This window comes from Corythoichthys intestinalis, chromosome 8, assembly GCF_030265065.1.
Source record: "Corythoichthys intestinalis isolate RoL2023-P3 chromosome 8, ASM3026506v1, whole genome shotgun sequence".
In the NCBI taxonomy this organism is placed as follows: Eukaryota; Metazoa; Chordata; class Actinopteri; order Syngnathiformes; family Syngnathidae; genus Corythoichthys; species Corythoichthys intestinalis.
The window spans coordinates 52,588,072-52,606,907 of NC_080402.1; the positions used below are offsets into that span (position 1 = coordinate 52,588,072).

Below are 18,836 nucleotides of genomic sequence, written 5' to 3' on the forward strand. Positions count from 1 at the left end.
GAAGGTCATAACCAATTGTCTGCAAAGCTTCATTGCTTCAGGAAGCTTCGTTTCGCCATCACTACTCCCTTAGGGGGAGACAATCAACGTCTTCCACCAACTGCTGTCAACACTGTTGGTGTCCAACATGCCATTTTCTGTGCTAATTATTTCTTCAGTTGCTGTTCCAGTTGTTTCATTAATCGCTAGTTATGGTATTTAGTAACACCATATTTGACAGTGACGCCATAAGACTGTCATAAGACCGTCAAAATTATGACATGGCACTGTCTTGAGCATTAATGAATGCTTATGACGGATGTCATTTAGTGTCATCCGGCAAATGATCTCAATTTTGAATGGATATAAAAGATCAGAGCTGGACATAGTAATAAAATTTACCAGATTACACTTAATGACATTTGTCATAAGCATTCATTAATGCCCATGATAGTGTCATGTCATAATTAAGACGATTTTATGACAGTCTTATGACGCCACTGTCAAATGAAGTGTTACCTGTTAATCCAAAAAATGGTCAGTACTTATATAGCACATTTATCTGCATGGTTACCATGCCCAAAGCGCTTTACATTAGCACACATTTACCCGTTCACACACACACACATTCACATTCACACACCAATGGGGCTGCTGCCATGCAAGGCGCTGTCAACCCATTGGAGGCAAATCAGGGTTCCGTGCCTTGCCCAAGGGCACTTCGACAGTGGGCAGTCTGTGCCGGGAATCGAACCACTGACCCTTCGGTCCAAGGACAACTCCAGCTACCAACTGTGCCACGGCCGCCCACAAAATTCATTAAAAAAATCTACAAATAAACCGCATTGGACTATAGACCACAGGATGATAAAAAATTAGGGGAAAAAGTAGGGGTTTATGGTCCGTAAATTACAGTAATTGATTTGGCCCACTTAAAATGGAAAAAGACCAAAATCTCGTTGTTCTTGAGATGTGTACTATGTTATATATGAGAGTCCTGCTTAAACCACAGGAAGAGTCCTGCTTTGGCCTGGGTAAGGTCCAGTTATGGCATGGGTAAATTACTAAATAAAATATAATGAATAACCACAATGGGAGTACAATATATCAAACTCCCAGATTGAAACTGTTCAGACAATAAGGACACTCAAGATTCATATCCTCCATATCTAAGCAGCTCTACTGCAAAAACACACCTCCTTTGAAACTAGTTAAATTCCCTTGTTCTCAGTGTATATAGATAATAATAAATAACAGATAATAATTAATATTGTAGGGCTGGCAAAGTTTGGGAGCAGAATGTTGTTTCATCAGAAGAGAGTCAAGCTTGCTTTTCTCCACCAAAGGCAGCGTCGCGTTGCTGTATCGAACGCACAAATTGGAGCATCGCACTGACACATCACTGCGGTGCTGACAGGCAGTAGTCCTATTGACGCCACAATACGTTTCTGTTGAATTTTATTTTGTGCGCCGCTTAGATTTTCTTGTATGCTGAGTATGTGCAAGCAGTGCACAATTGCGCACGCGTGCAGCTTAGAAGGAACATTGGTCTTGAATTCTTTGAGATTCGTAACAAGGTATTTTATTTTTTGCTTGAGTGGTAGGCAAGTTGACACCTTAGTTTATCCCTAAATTCTTTATAGATCTGGACGTAAAACAGTCTCGGTTCTTTTCTTGGTTAAAAGCAAAAAAAAACAAAAAAAAAACGTGCAGGTAGCATTTATTTTACGTAAATATTGCAAACTATGAGGCTAGTCTGTAAGGAAATTAGCAGCCGCCATATGTAAACAAAGAGCTTTTTCAGTTGAAAATTATTGTGAATAAATGCTTAAATCCCTCAATTCTTTATAGATATGGACGTAAAACAGTCTCAATTCTTGGTTAAAAGCAAAAAAACTGTGCAGGTAGCATTTATTTTGCTTAAATATTGCAAACTATGAGGCTAGTCTGTAGGGAAATTAGCAGCCGCCATTTGTAAATTAACAGCTTTTTCTGTAGAAAATTCTTGTGAATAAATGCTTATATCCCTGAATTATTTATAGATATTGACGTAAAAAAAGTCTCAATTCTTGGTTAAAAGCAAAAAAACAAAAACAAAACAAAAAATGGGCAGTTTGCATTTTCTTTATGTAAATATGTTGACAAATGATGCTAGTCCGTAGCGGTTAATTTCTCCAATTGATTTTTTTCACAACCTTTCAAAATGCATGCATGGTAGGCAAAATATAATAATTACCTTGAACCCTCAAACAAATCACTCCTGAGACAATCCTTCCTGTTTGTATACGGTACCCTTTTTTAAACCTAAATCAGGTTTTGGATCACTGCATATGGTGACTCTGCGAACGACTGCGAATAACTGAAGCGGACTGTACGGCAGCCCCCCAACTTAAAGGCGTAGTGAAGGTGGAATCCGACCCGTCAATCATTATGAAGTCTATGGACAGTCTTATGACGCGACTGTCAAATAAAGTGTTGACCAAAAATAGTGTAAAGCATGTTCAATAGGTCATCCCATCCTGCGCTATGCACATTTGTGAACATACATTAAACCCATATGCAAAATCAATAACTAGTAACCATGTTTTGAAGTACTTTGACAATGATATTACAAAAGTTTCTTGTTGTAGTCTGTCATTTTTCCTACTACAATATCAGAAACAAACGTTCACTCACCGTGGACTGAAATGGCCTTTCTCTCCTGCAGAATAATATTCCCTGCAGACACCTGAACAGTGACTGTGCTGATTCCTTCCTGGGAAAATGTACACGTCAGACTTGGCTCAAGGGTAATTATGGGCTGCTGGGAAAATAAAGTCAGAGAGGAGTGGAAGAGAGTTGAGCGTGTTACAGTCACAGTCGGCACCTCAGAGCTCACGTGAGAACCTTAACATTGACTGGTGAACAACTCTCTCACAGCTGTTATTTACACTATAGATGTGTCAACTTGATTTGCAATGCAACTGTGTCTAGAATAAGCCACTTTACAACTCTTGTTAAATGAGAGTCAACCAGCTGTCAATCAAAAGTGCCTTCTAACGCTTTTTCTGATGGCTTAAATATTGAACTGACCTGCATTTAAAACTTACATGAAATAATATGTATTTGTTTCCAACATTTTTCTACAGCTTCCAGTCGTTTTTGGGTTAGTTTTCTTTTTTGTTCAATCAGAATTCAGCTTTTCTGAGTTGCTATCTCAACGTGACCAGACCAGGGCTTCTTTTAATCAATCTAAACCACTCGGATTTCAGTTTTAATTCAGATTAAAAAATAACAGATCAAGCAATATAAGTAAATAATGACTCTAAAAAAAAAACTGTTTTTGTCATATACATGCATACATATTCATTGTTAATATATTTACTATATTTTCACTTTAATGATCATCTAAAGCAGGGGTGTCAAAATCATTTCACGGGCAACTTTCATGGCAATTAGTTCTTACATATGTGGGCCGGACTAGTTTATTTTTGGCCAAATATGGATAGATGGAAGTTAACTCACTGGCTGCCATTGACGGAGCAGGACATACAATCCAATGGCGTACCGCACGCAGGCTATTTTTAGACCATGACGTCACATCGTAAAGCGGAAGTAAAGCCGAAGTGGGACATTATAGACCCGCCCTCGCATAGACCCAACGTAATTAGTGCTACTTTTCTCCAGTAATCTTTCAAAAATGAACATGCCGATCACGCATTGCTTTTTTGGAACTTGTAGAAACGACTCTAGACATTACGACACACGAGGATGTTTTCGTCATATGTTTCCGGAAACCAAAAAATCGGGAGTAAAAAATGTGAAGACCGAATCAACTAGCGCGGACTTTAACACCAGCTCGGCGAATCCATTCACGTTTCATATGCAGTAAACATTATGTTGGGTTGGCATGGTCTTTCAGAGGACAAAGAGGTAAGCTATTTTTATATTTTTAACTTATTTTTTTAGCGTAACGTTGTGCCGTACTGCTTCTGTCTGACAATGAATGACCTGAAAAGAATTACAATGGTATCTGACTCCCACTGTTACCGTTTCTGTTATACAAATATATATATATATATATATATATATATATATATATAAACAACTTTAGTAAGGGGGAAGTGTAAATAAAATATAGGATTAAGATGTGTTATCAATGAAAAAATTAAAAGTGTTCGTTGGCTGTCACTGAGTAGCATTTGCGATCGCTACACAAAGCTAACTAAATTACCGCCAGAACAGTAAGAGACATAGGACAACCAGAGGATATATAAGAAAGACAGGGCTGATGGTAAAGGATAGCATGTTTAAATAGGAGAATGTCATTGTCAGTCGCGTCGATAAAAAAGCTCAAGCTAAGCTTAGGTCGGCTCGTTTTTTTCATCTTTTTCAGCCTTCGACACTAAAGCCATCTCTTTAACTGAACATTCTTATGTTCTTCCATATCTTTGCCAGTCAATTTAGCACCAGGCACATCATTTTCGGAGAGAATTGGAAGGTTTAGCTCTGTAAACATCTCCTTCATACACGATTTCCATTAATTTCCTATTAGGGACAAACGGTGGCTTGTCCCTACTTAGCAACAGTAGCTAATGTCATGAATATTAATGAGCGGAAGTGATGTGTTGCTTGCGGTACGCCATTCGAATGATATCCATATCAAAATGGATTAGACGTCTCGCGCCCTCAGTGGCACTGAAATATGAGCATTCACAGCAAATGTTCGCAGTTTAAGTGTTATTGTTGTCATAATAAGTCAAAATGTTGATTTCGGGTCACGTCCTTGTAATTTTAGGGTACTTATGTTTCACTTACTGTACATTTTGGGGCATTTCGGGATGTCTTCCTGTATATTTTGGACAATTTCCTTTTAATTTATGGATTTTCTGGGCCGCTACCAATTCATTGGTCTATTCCTGTTGATTTTGGGTCATTTCCTGTTGGTTTAAAGTACTTGTTAATGCTTTGCCCATTGTCCAATCCATTTTGACTGGGAGGGAGGAATGAACAAATGTGACCAGAGGTGGGTAGTAAAATGTTACATTTACTCCATTACATTTACTTGAGTAACCTTTTGAGAAAAATGTACTTCTTGGAGCAGTTTTACCACACAGTACTTTTTACTTTTACCTGAGTCGATTTGTGAAGAAGAAACACTACTCTTACTCCAGTAATTTGGGCTACACTAGAGACTTTACATGTTTCCTCTTTACTTTTTTTTTTTTTTTTTTGCCAGAGATGCCCACAGTAGCGCTACCAGTTTCGCCAATGAGATGTTGCAACAATAAACACATAACTCCATAATAATTCAGAGATAACAATGTTTTTTTTCTCCACTAGAGAGCACTCATGCTCCTTGGACGGGTAATGGGCAATAATGTTCTGGTCTAAATTGGATGATTTTTGTGTAATCTTTTTGGCATAATACTATTATGTAATAGGCTCAGCAACTCAGTAGGGATCCCCAACCATCGCGCTGGGGACCGGTACCAGTCCGTGGCGCATTTGTTACCGGGCCACAGAGAAATAATAAAATAATTTGTTAACAACCCCAATCTGACCCGTGTGCCAGCGTCAGTAAATGTAAACAGTAACGTTAGCTGCTGTTGGCTGGGTGCTGCAGACGGCAACATCTTTGGACAGCTTTTTTACAGGGAAAAGGCCACCTACTGAGTCAGAAGAGGAACCTACAACCAAGTCCATTCTCTATATATAGGTGGCTAAAAGCTAGCAAACGAGGCAACAAATGTGAATGCACTGAGAGCATCATACCTCGTTGCGAACCGTATTGCTAAATCCAAGAAAGACTTACTCATTATGCCTGTGACCAGGGATATTTGTCGTCAAGATTTAGGAGACGCCACTGTTAAAAAAGGTTGATCTGGCGTACAGTGAGTTACATTTTCCCTGCACTTAAAGTTCGTTTTTAGCCCTGTCGTGTTATTTTATATTTACTGTAATTTTATGCTATACATTGCCTGTCCGTGAAAAAAAAGGCCCATATCGCACCGGTCCGTGGTGTAAAAAAGGTTGGGGACCACTGGGCTATAGTACAGTATTATAATAACAGTTAATATAGATGAAGCTGAGAAAAAAATATATCATTATTTTTTTTTTTTAATCAAACATTATAAGCAGTTAGTCACAATGTTACTCTATATTTGAGTATTCTTTTCAACGAATACTTTTTTACTTGTCCTTGAGTACATTTTTTTTATCAAACATTGTAAGCAGTTACTCACAATGGTACTATATATTTAAGTATTCTTTTCAACGAATACTTTTTTACTTGTATTTGAGTACATTTTTAGGTGACTACTTTTACTTGCGTAATATTATTTAGAAGTAACGCTACTCTTACTTGATTTAAATTTTTGGCTACCCACCTCTGAATGTGACCGAGGACACAAGCGTGAGTCATGTGCAATTGTGTACACAGTCGATCATACAAAACACAAATCTCCGGTTTTATGATGTCGGTGTCAAAATTAAAGCATGTGACCTTGTATGTACAGTATGAATGAGCTACAACGTACCTGCCAGGCAGAACCCCGCAGGCCACATCATATGTTTGACACCCCTGATCTAAAGCAACTGAAGTGTTCTCTTGTTAGCTATCATCTACCAACATTCAGTACAAACATTTAAGCCAACTACAGTATATGCATACAGTACCTCAGTGCTATTTCCAATCCACCAGATATAGGTGACTGTTCCCACTTGGCTAGGCCACAGGATCGCTGTCAGGTTCACTTTCTTATTCTTCACAGCAACAAATGGAGCGGAGAGATGTAAGGATTCCAGTAGACCTAAACAAGATCACATACAATACTTGCATACATAAATGGAAGGGAAAATACTGTACATCACCTATGAAGTGTGATGCTCCATATTCAGAATTTTTTTTCTGTGTTATTTGACCTTTGGTGCATCTACACGACACATAAGTACGTACTGTAATGTGTCTTATTTACCAAATTTGACCACAAAACTTAAGAAAACTATCTACCTAAAAACAAACTTGTGAAAATATATATGAAATAATAAATGATGTACATCTCACATATAATGTGCAGATAAAGAATAGCAGTTTCTGTGCCAAGCTTGTTTTCCCCCAGAGCAGTAACCCGGTAGATCCCTGCGTTTTTGTAGATGTGTTTGATCCCATTCTCAATGGAGCTGAGATTGGAATACGTTAGGGCGTGACCGTCCCCGAACTCCAGGGTGATGCTTGTTTGTGCTGCGTCACCCTGTAAAAAGAGACAGGAAATCTGAAAGTCCACTTGTCTCTAGTGCAAAAATTAATGTCATCAAATCACTCTGTAGCTAAAGTGCACTGCTATCTTCTTTGAAAAGGTATATACTGTATTGGTCATTCCTTTCCAAAAATATTGGAAAAATATAGAGCAATTTCTTTTTTTCCCCTGTAGAGTGAAAAGGCTTGGGTTCGACATGTAAAGATGAATACAAAGATCCAGGTTTAAATTTACATTACTTTTAGTCTTCATTTTAGGCAAAAATAAAGCAACCTGATCTGGTGGGTGAGGTAATTGGGGATGGGAATTTCGACAAATTTCCCTGCCGACTACTTTCAGATTTTGTTTGCGACTAGTCTAAAGCAAGAAAACTCACAATTTAGTACACATATTAAATAAAAGGTTTTGTATATCTATGAGCTATTTTAGCCCAAAAAATCAGAATGTTATTTAGATTCTATTGATGTAACAACAACTGACTGGATAAAGGTAAACAATTGAAAGAGAAATACATTCCTGAGACGTTCGCCAAAACTTCCCCAATCTTTGTGTACCTGCCCCCTCCTACGTGTATGGATGGGTGGTGGAGCACTTCTCTCCTTGGCTACTAAGTCCTTTTCAGACTTATATCACGCTAAATTCTCGTGTAATGTGACACAGGATTTCTCCGTGTCATGGCTTTCAGACATTGGCAGATGTACCACGAATTACCAGGGTTGGACACTTTCAGACTTGACCCGTGTTGGCGACTCGGCGCTCTCTGTGCGTGGAGGGCGAGGCACGGGATTTTATAACATGGACATTATATCATTTTTGGTTGGCATTGGCAACAAAATAGACCACACATTTCCAAAGATGGACAATGGGCTGTCTCTTCCTTGGTTCAAAGATTCTGTACCAATTAATAGCGTTATGTTTACAGTTGAATTTTGCCAACTTTTCAGTTTGCCGTGTTGATAATTGCGATGTTTGTTTGCAGCTTTTTATCTTACTGTGAAGAAAGAGGAAATAACAATCGGCCTGTCATGATATTTATGTCATCAGCTATTGTGCTGTGATTTATCGGGCTGCTTTCATGCATGCCGCGTCCCGGTGAGTCCCGGACATTATACGAGGATGCCACTCGGTTAATGTCCGTGTCAACTCCCTGTCAGTCGACCAGGGAAATTGCTTTCAGACATAAGGGCTACCAGTTTAAATTCTGGGATTTAACCGGAGTTCAGCATATGTCTGAAAGGGGCTCAAGATGCCTGATGCTGGGTTTAATTGATTAGTAAAATACTAAATATTTAATTATGAGTAGGCGGTTCAATGATTAAACGAGTAGTCGCACACACCCTGAGTGGTAATAATATATATATATATTTTTTTTACCAGAAAATACCAAAATGAATTTGGACAGGACGGGAGTTTTCATCCAAAGAGCTCATAGTCTGCTCGCTAGAACGCACATGTATTACATAATGTACTCTGTCAAATTGCCGTGTAGTTAGTTTGTTTTTCTGATCGCGAGTTATCCAGCATGAATTGAAGATGAAGGAATGTATCAATCTTACAATTTTGTTTTTTTGTCCTTAAATGTACCAATGGCAAAGCCCAAAAAAATCTACAGATGAATCTGTTGTGCCATCTTCGATGCAAACTCTTTGTCACTGTTTCAGGCTATTAGCTCTATTTAGTGGTAAAAAGCTTGAACTGAATTGATCAAACTTTAATCAAGTTAAGACTTTCATGTTTTGAGCATGCATCTGGGTTCACTTGACCAAAAAGGGCAAGACTGATCTTTGCAACAAACAAGCAAAACATTTAGGGTTCACTTGACCAAAGAGGGCAAGGCTGCTCTTTGCAACGGACATGCAAAAAACTTAGGGAACTTGCTAAATGTTACCTTCCGAGCTCTGAAATATTTGTGGTTGTGATCTGTTATTTTAATTTTTAATCAAATTTAAACGATAACCTCAACAAGCAGTTTGTACAACCAGAGCAGTGATCAAATCAAACCACTCACATTTCCTAGGTAAAAGACAAAGAGGTAATTACATGCTCCAGAAAAATGAGGAAGGTGACATTGGTGCCCACTACAGCCGATAGTGTACCCCCACTGGTAACCAGGTGAAGACCTTTGGGTGCTTGCATGGTACACTGCTGCTTCTTGGCTGTGTATTCCACAATGACTCCAGCTGTACAGTTGTTTGAGACCACCTTCCTGTAGCTGTTATTGAAATAAACACAAATGTGTAATCATGACTGTTAGAAAATCTGATTTATGTCATTCTAATATGCAAAGGCAGAGCGTTAAGATTGAAAAAATCTTAATTGAAAATCTTATCAAGTTTTAAACCACAGCCTCGCATATAAAATCCTCCATGGTTTGGCTCCTCCACCCCTTATTAACGTTATATGTATAAGGTCCAATATCAGTCACCAAACCAGACGAATATCTAGAGGTGACTGTGTGATTTCTTTGCGAAACACTGAATTTAGTAAATCAGCTTTTCTATTAAAACCTCAAAGGTTTGGAATAGTATTCCCACACCAATCAAAGAAATCACTTATTTCTTATAGGGTCCCTGTAATTTTATACTGCTCTGGCTTTTATTCCTCCTTTTTCACTCGTTTTTCTTTAACCAAATGCTTTGTAATGTCTTCTACTGTGTTTTTTATTTCATGAAAATCATTAATGCAAATGTTTTACTGTTTCCAGGATGCCTATGTACATCTGGCCTAGGACTACATATGAAAACCACCCTTTTGGCTTATTGTGGCATATTTTACAATGAGTTGTAATTTTATTATGCACTGTCAATGTAAATACTATAAATTAACTAAAATAACATCCACAAGATGCAAAGAGTTTTAATTTTAATGTAAAGATCATCTCATCTCAAAGACTGGGTTTTGTACTAACAAGCATGCTCCCTAGGAGTTTCACTGAATAGCATTTTTTCACATTTATAAGAGAAAAGAAAAACAAGCTGCCAGCTGCCAAATACACAGTTGACTTCCTAAAGCTTGCCTCAGGAATCTCGTCGCCATGCTGACATGCTAATCGGTGCGGTTGTCCACAACCAGCTGCCACTCCTGAATGAAGTAAAGGGCATAAGGGGAATCATGGAACATTTGAATAACATACTGCAGATTCGTTTGAATTTACTTTAATTTGTCCATTTTAAGGGGAAAAAATGTGACACTCCAGCACAAGTTTGGTCTGCAGGTGTCACTAAGGGGCTCTTTACATGGTGACGCTGCAGGAATACGACACATTTCATGTTTGTACTAGTATTTACATGGTTCTGTCTCCATTCGAACGATGTTGCAATTCCACATGAAAACGATGTAGTATTCATGCCAGGCCCTGGGGGGCAGTGCAGTTTTACAAAGCGACAGACAATCATGCACTTCCTTGACAACAACCTCCTCAGTCCGGAAGAAAACATACAGGGCCACTCAAAGAAATGGCGTCCCCACCTAACACTATCTATTATTTTGCAGTTTTATTCACAGTTTTTACTTTATGTTTAAATTTTCTCCTGTATTTTTAGTAGGTTTGTTGTTCTTGACAAGTTTAAATGATTGTATAATATTGCTGTCAATAAAAAAATTAAATAAAAAAAAAACTCAAAGCAATTGCGTCCATGCATTTTTTTTTCTTTTTCTTCAACAGGCACAAAAACGCGAAATTGAGTAAAAATATTATAAAAACAGTAAATTAAAACCGCCGTTCCGCCATGTTTGGTGTTTTAATATTTATTAGCATCAGTGTTGTTAATAACGGTGTTAATAACGGTGTTATTTTTTTCAGTAGTGAGTAATCTAATTAATTACTTTTCTCAGCTTGGCAACGCCGTTACTGTTACTGAGGCGAGAAAGGCGTGCGTTACTATGCGTTACTAAGTTGGTTAAATAAAAAAAGTCAGAGAGACGGACTCACGGAGACTAGAGAGCAGAGCAGGAGTGGGGAAGACGCCGTTGCAAACGCGATGCTAGGTGGCTCCAATAATACCTGACTGTAGCCTACAAACTACGCCCACATGATACGGTAGACATCACATATTATAGAACTAGATGCTAAAGATTGACACGGCTGCATTGGCAACGTTTTAAGGACTACATGCATTAGTAAACAGCCACCATCTTAAAGCAGTAGACCTCTCAGGAAGGCTCTGTTGTAGAGATCCTTCCTAGCGAACCTACTTTTTTTTTTTTTTTTTTAAAATCTAAAATGGTCCTAAATCAGCAAAATCTTGACTTAAATCTATCTTTAAATGATGAAGCAGTTTTAAAACTTACACATGTTGAAAGTAGACAGAAGGGAACTAATGCAATAGCGGGAGCAATTTTAACAACTTTAACGGTTGATTCACAACTTTAAATGACTTCCACACATAGCAAAGGTTACTATCTAGTTATCGCAATACCCTTGTGTCTAGTTAAGTGGAGGGTAAAGAATTGGGCTAGGGCCAATTGTCCCAAAAACCCTTTAAACTTCACATTGTGTGACCTTTTTTTTTTTTTTTTTTTTTTTTTTGAGAAAAAAAAAAAACATGAAAATTATCACTAGTTACTTTGCCAAGTAACTAATTACTCTTAAATTCAGGTAACTGAGTTACTAACGCAATTACTTTTTGGGAGAAGTAATTTGTAACTGTAATTAATTACTTTTTTAAAGTAAAATTAACAACACTGATTAGCAGTGACTGAGCATGCCCAAAGTGACGTGTGCGAGTGCTGACGTCAATCCCTACAATCGTATCGTTATGCTTTGTAAGAAACTATAAAATATTTTATTTATACTTTTTGAAAAGGTTCAGTATTCACACTGCGCCAACCGAACTTTCTGAGTAGCATCAGATGGACGAAAGGCGTACTCATTGATTGGACAACTTTAGAAGACGAAATACCTCCCTCTTAGGAGGGGAGGGAGTGTCGAGCGGCTGCACGTAATGTAGCATAAGTGCACCCTGTTTCGTTTGCATTCACAAGTGAAGCATGGTGCACTTAGAACGGACCGAGACCTACTATTTTTGAGTGAACCAGAGTTTGTTTCTTTTTGGTCCAAACTACAGTTTAAATTTAAAAAAAGAAGCTGACTATCTGAGAAAAAAAACTCAATTTAAAATGGACCAAACAGTGAAACAGTAAAAGCACCCTAACACAGGAACATTTTTTATTTGCAATAATAATAACAATACTTATTATCTTTACAATTACAGGTAGTAACCGGGTTACAAACAAGTTCCGTTCCTAGCTTGCGACATAACCCGAATTTCCGTGTAAGTCACCTTTTAAGTCCCCTTAAATACACCCTAAATCTCAAGATAACTAAACAAAATCATGTATTTTATGTCGTTGTACTGTCCTTGCCAAGACGCTGGCGCTAAGTCCTAGCTAGACAGCGAGCTATGCTGTAATCTTCCCCCCTCTCGCTCTCTTCCTCGTGTATGCGCAAATATGTTCTTCTTCATGTGATTATGCACTCTTACGAGGGTGTGATCATAATACCTGCTCTACACCTCCTGCGCCAAAATGAAAGCATGCATGACAAAACCAAAGTCAACATTATAATCAAATACACATTTCGCAAAAGGGCAGAACAGTCATATTCATAAAATACAGAATATATCTAATACAAAAAAATATATACTGTTAGGTACAATAAGGTACTGTTTACACAACTAAAAAAAAAAAAAAAAAAAAAAAAAACTGGAGAAAAAATGCGGACGAAACTCCGACGTACTAAAGTCAAAATCACGTAAGTTCTAACCTGGGGACTACCTGTATTATTTATTCGTTAATATAATTTTATAATTTTATCCAATGATTCACTGAAGTGATGAACAGTCATGTCCATAAATATTGGGACAGGATAAGATACGTTATTTTAGCGTTTCAAATGTGAAGTTCATTACAGCACCAATTAATGCAATGATAGATTTCTGCTATATATAAGTGAATGATTTTTCTATTGTTTTGTGTTATGACAAGTAAATTACATTAGGTAAGCAATCAAACAATGTTTTTTTTTTTTTTTTTTTAATTCATCAGTATTATTAATTTTCACCTCTTTTTGGTTCAAATCCTTAACTCGATATGCTGGGTGAAAACAACCCAGCATTGCCTCTGTCCTTTTTGTGCTCAGTTTGGGCTACTTTTAACCCAGCATTTTTAAGAGTGTGTCTCGAGCAAAACTGTTAACCAAGGCCAGTGAATCGGGCGTTATCCTGTGTTTACCCGGTGCTGTTCAAGAAGGTCATCCCTGTGGTGCAACTCCTGGACATCACTGATGGATGGAACCAAAAGGCAGGACTACACTTGCCATCCGTCCGTCGCTCGTAACCGTAATCACTGTAGGGATCCAAGCATTGACAATATATTTTCATAATAAAGAGTCTGAATTTGGGACTAATTTGCTGCCCTGTATCAAATCCTCTCAGATAATGATTGCATTTAGGATAAGGGGATGCACAGTTACCCTGCTAATATACATGCTTCGGACATACAGCACTTCAGCAGCTAAGGATGTAAAAATATATATATTTTTTTTTTAAACCGTCAAAAAAGAGCTCTGTGTGAGGTGACATTTTAAAAGGGCATGACATATAAAGCCTCCGATTGGAGACAGACTTATATTACTTAGAAAACATATATATTACTGTATTTTCCGCACTATAGGACACAATGGAAAGCCTTAAATTTTTTCAAAAGCAGACAGTGTGCCTTATAATCTGATGCGCCTTATATATGGATCAATAGTAGTTAATCATGGCTTGGCATTCCCTTTAGCATAGCACCATTTAGTGAATGTAAAACGCAACCCCAACCACTACTACTACTACTACTACGACTACTACAACTCCACCTTATAATGTGGTGTGCCCTATATATGAAAACAGTTTTAAAATAGGCTGTGATGGTTTGTTTACAAGTATTGTATTTGTCAGATAATGACCTCTGGTGGCGGCTTTGGGTGTAGTTGAACTCCTGCTTTTTTTTTTTTTTTTACTATGAAGCAGATGTGTCAAACATTGCTAAAGGACAGCTACGCTCTGGTTCGGCCCATATGAGGCTGTAAGTTGTTTCAACTGATGAATTTTGGTGTCGGTATTTGTAGTTAAGTTTTGAGATACTGTTTGTAGAGTTATGTTTTGCGAATTGCTAGGAGAGCGGTGTAAAAACTTTAGCATTTTTAGCATCAAAGCTAGCAGACTTTTGTATGCAAATTGGGCAGATTTAATTTACAAAATTTATATATTGATTGAATTGAAGGGACGTCTAATGACCATTTGTTTTTGTGAAATGTTTATTATTGATATATGTGCCATTCTCAACACGACTGTATGTGTGAGTTGCAGCTTTACAAATTCATCAAAGTGAGGAAGTAAAAGCTTCAAAAATCCACTTTTGCCTTGTTTTGCTGTCTGTCAAACTAAACTAGCTCACGTTTAGTGAGGACAGAACAAAGGCCATTCATTGAAGGTGCACTTTATACGCCTATGCCCCTTATAGTGCAGAAAATACGGTAATTAAACCTTGGCAACTTACTTGTGCTACAAGCTATGCAGGTTTCTGTTAGGGAGAGAGGTTTTTATTTGTTGTTGTTAGGTGAAGTCTGATGAGAAAAGCTGCAAAGTTTGTTTATAAACTACAGTATATTTTTGTGCTACTGCACAATTCCAAAATTTCATTTTTCAGAAGACTCACTTTGAAAGGAGACATATGCTATATCTCGGCTATTAATTCATTAATTTTGCTTATTTTTCTTTGTGTTAAAATATAATGTTTATTAATTAAGTTATATATTGTTATGACTATTTCTTAGCCATTAAAAGAAAAGTTGGCCATTGAGCTTCAAAACAAAACAAACAAAAAAATATAGGATATATATATATATATATATATATATATACTGTATATATAATCATTATTGGAGATGTCTTTTGCATGCTCTAAAGTACTTCCAGTCACAGTGAACAGTCTGATAACATCATTTTATGGATTAGCACTGTTTCAAAATGATGCAAAGTAATAAGGTTTAAACTATGACCTGCGGGCTGACTTTGGCTTGCCACGCCCTTTTGCCTACGCTATTTATTTAAATGTTCCCTTTAATGCTTAGAATCTACTCTGAGTTTATTATTTCAAAACAAACAAACAAAAAAGCTTACCATTCAAAGTCAGCCTCCGTGCAGTCACAAGGACCTGACGACATTAAAACGGAGTACACCTTTCCCATCACACACCTGGATGTAGGCTTCAGCTTCCTATAAATTCTTTTCACTCCCATAAGACAGGGCTCCCCCTGTGGATAAGTTTTAAAGGAATGTGAAAAGAAAAGATGCATATTTTTTTTCTAACTGTTACATCTGCGATAAATAACTCGGAGGCATCATATTGTGTTGAAAGGCCCATTTGCATTGTTTAGCTTTAGAATGTGATGCCTTTCTGTTTTGAGGCTTATACTGAGTGTATGACACACAATAGGGAAAATAAGTATTGAATGCATAAACTGTTTCACATTGCAGTTCCTTCCAAAGCTGCAATTCAAATGAAATTTCTACCACATATTGGTGCTAACTCGAAAAACCCACACATGAAAAGAAATAACATTTGAGTCCATAAATTTACAGAATTACAGAAAAGAACAGAATAAAATAGAATAGAAAAGAATAGAAACCCTTTTTTGTTATCATACAACGAGATCTAAAGCTTTGCCATAACGTGCACCACATAAAACAAAAGTACCGTATATTCCACGCTATAAGGTGCGATTAAAAGTCTTCAATTTTCTCAAAAGTCGACAGTGCACCCTATATATGGATCAATATTGGTTAATCGTGGCATGACATTCAGTTTAGCAGCTTCATCTTGTGATGCATAACACAACCCCAACCACTACTACGACTACTATTGGGCCTTATAATACAGTGCGCCCTATATATGAAAACAGTTTTAAAGTAGGCCATTCATTGAAGGTGCGCCTTACACGCTGATGCGCCTTATAATGTGGCAAATACGCTACAATAAGGCTAATATAAAAACACAGGTTACAGGGCACACAAATTGGGAGTAAAGTGAATAAGTGACTAGCAGCAAGTGGTGAGGCAGTGGTAATCAGAGTCATGTAGAAAGAGAGTTGCTACAGTCCCATAGGGATCTATTATGTGATTTTAATTCCAGGTTCTTCCGGGTAACGTAGCCTCAAATAGTTACAAACAGCACTTCGTCGAAGGCGGACACCATTCTTTTAAATGGCTGGCTGTCAAATATATTTGGAGGTAAGTCGTTCAAAAAACGACCTCTTTTGAATTTTCAACTGTCTGTATTTTATCAGAGGCACTTTATGATGTATACGTTGAGCTTTATTTGTATGTGCATGGTGTAATTATATTATATTTTTTAAATCTTGGTGGACGAGCAATTTTCTCCCATTTTTTAAGGTGACTCTGCTAACAGTGAAGGTATAAATTGATTAAGTCACTACCTCTTTTAGATTTTCAACTCTTTCAGAGGCCCTTTGTGATGAATACACTTATCTGTATTTATGCGTACTGATAGACGACCAGCTTTCATGTGCATGTTAGCTCGATTTTGTAAGCTTTGAAGGTATCGCCCTCATCGTAGAGTACCAAGTTAATGCATGACAACCTGTATTTTTTACATAAACGATTTTTGACATTATTATATTTTAGAGATGTGTATAGATTGAAAAGTGACGTAAATAAGTAATAGATACAAAATTATAATAAAGTATTTTAACGTAGATTTTTTTTTTTTTTTTTTTTTTTTTAAGGTCAGATGGCTGTGCCCACTGAGCCCATTTTTAAACAGCAAAAAGCCTTTCAATTTTATGTTTTGATGGCTGACAATAGCCATTTTTTTGCTGCTGTTGGAAACCAAACATACAATAGCCCTTTTCAGACCGATGATACAAATTTCACCAATTGTTCAATAAAAATATGATTTCTTTATCAAAGGGTAATGAGTTATTATTTATACATTACCACAGGTAGGTGAATGGAGGAAAATCTAGACATTCTTTGGAAAAACAGTATTGTACGGTACTTGTGAAAAACAAAAAACCTGTGAGGGTCCGCAAACGGGGAAGCGAGATTGGACCTCAAAACAGACAAAAACTGAGGGATGTGTTCAAGGGTTTATTAAATACAAACAAAATAAACATTTGATCGCAGAAAGGGGGGGCATAACAAAATGGGTCCATGACAATAGGTCGACAGGGATCAATAATACTAAACTAAGCGGTTGGCAACAAGCCAACAAAAATAAATACACTCAAATACCTGCACAAGGTAGACGATCACAAAACAAAAGCGGCTGACGAACGAGCTACCAAATACAATGTGACTCGAACATACAAGGTAATGTAAAAGTTTATTTCCTGTGCTTATGCTAACACAAACATGAAGCTTTCCCTCCAAAACATGGGAAAGTTCACTTCAGCATAACAGTTTTCAGTTGTCACCTTACCACTCCAAATGTAAAACGAGCATTTACAAATATGTTACAATGCAATGACATAATCAAACAAGTACTTAGATATGTGATTTTATCAATTTTCCCCATTAATTTCTAAATAACTACCATCGTCAGTTCCATAGAAAACCGCCTACATGAACCACGTGATAACCCGCGGCGAGATCAGAGAATGTCGCAACTTTCTTTCTACATGGCTCTGGTGGTAATATAACAGTGCATATAGACATTTTGAAGTACTCAAACTAGGAGGCAGGGGGCTGACTTGATATGATAGATACATAGATATTGATGTAACAGTGCAAAAATGCTATAATGCTATAGTGCAAATACTGCATATGCAGTATACACATTATGCAGTATCCAGATAGAGACAGATGTTTGAGAACATAATACTTCATGAAATGGATGTGAAAATGTTGTGGCATTAGCAGTGCAATGACAGTGAAATTTCAGTATGGTGACAGCTCTTGGAAAGGCAGTCTCTCAGTCTGTTTGTTTTGGCAGGATTGGTCCTGCAGCGCCTACCAGAGGGCAACAGGTTGGAGTCGTGGAAGCTGAGGTGTGTATTGTCTTTTATGATGCTCCTTGACCTTTTTCAGCACCAGCGTGTAGATGGTGAACAAGGGAGGAAGGGGGTACCCAATGACCTTTTGTGCTTTTTTATGGAATTACATGCAAAAACACAGGAAAAACGTATTGAACACACTAACTGAGACTCATTTAATACTTAATGGAGAAGCCTTTTTTTTTTTTTTTTTTTTTCAATAACAGCTTCCAAGCGCTTCTGGTATGATTGAACTTATCGCCCTCACTGCTCAGATGTTATTTTTGAACCACTCCAACAGACATATTGTCTTTAAATCTTTCAGTGCCCTTTGATGAACCCTTTTCTTTTTAGTTCTTTCCACAAATGTTCAATTAGGCCATTTTAACAGATTATTTTTCTTTTAATGAAACCATTTGAGAGTTCTAGCCACGTCTCATTTTCATATCAAGAATTTGCCGATGCATGGCTCTATCCATTGCTTCTTCAATTACAGTTTATGAAGTTTGCCCATACCACAAGATAAGAAACAACCCCATGCCATGATGATTCCCCCTACAAACTTCTCTGTTGGTAAAAAA

At 37.4% G+C, this 18,836-nt stretch overlaps 1 protein-coding gene across 4 annotated transcripts in view; it reads right to left on the reverse strand.

Moving 5' to 3' along the window:
- sorcs1 (sortilin-related VPS10 domain containing receptor 1) overlaps positions 1 to 18,836 on the reverse strand; it is a 199,440-nt gene that overhangs the window by 22,093 nt on the left and 158,511 nt on the right. For 3 of the 4 annotated variants that reach the window (XR_009064113.1, XR_009064112.1, XM_057843097.1), the window contains exons 16-21: positions 15,383 to 15,516; positions 13,449 to 13,562; positions 9,258 to 9,429; positions 7,025 to 7,211; positions 6,637 to 6,770; positions 2,656 to 2,782 (exon numbers count right to left, since the gene is read on the reverse strand). Coding sequence is in view for 2 of the 4 variants with exons in the window: in XM_057843097.1 (XP_057699080.1) it covers positions 2,656 to 2,782; positions 6,637 to 6,770; positions 7,025 to 7,211; positions 9,258 to 9,429; positions 13,449 to 13,562; positions 15,383 to 15,516 (868 nt within the window). In the remaining 2 variants the exon portion in view is untranslated. The remainder of the gene's footprint in view (positions 1 to 2,655; positions 2,783 to 6,636; positions 6,771 to 7,024; positions 7,212 to 9,257; positions 9,430 to 13,448; positions 13,563 to 15,382; positions 15,517 to 18,836) is intronic. The other variant, XM_057843098.1, reaches the window with a different exon arrangement.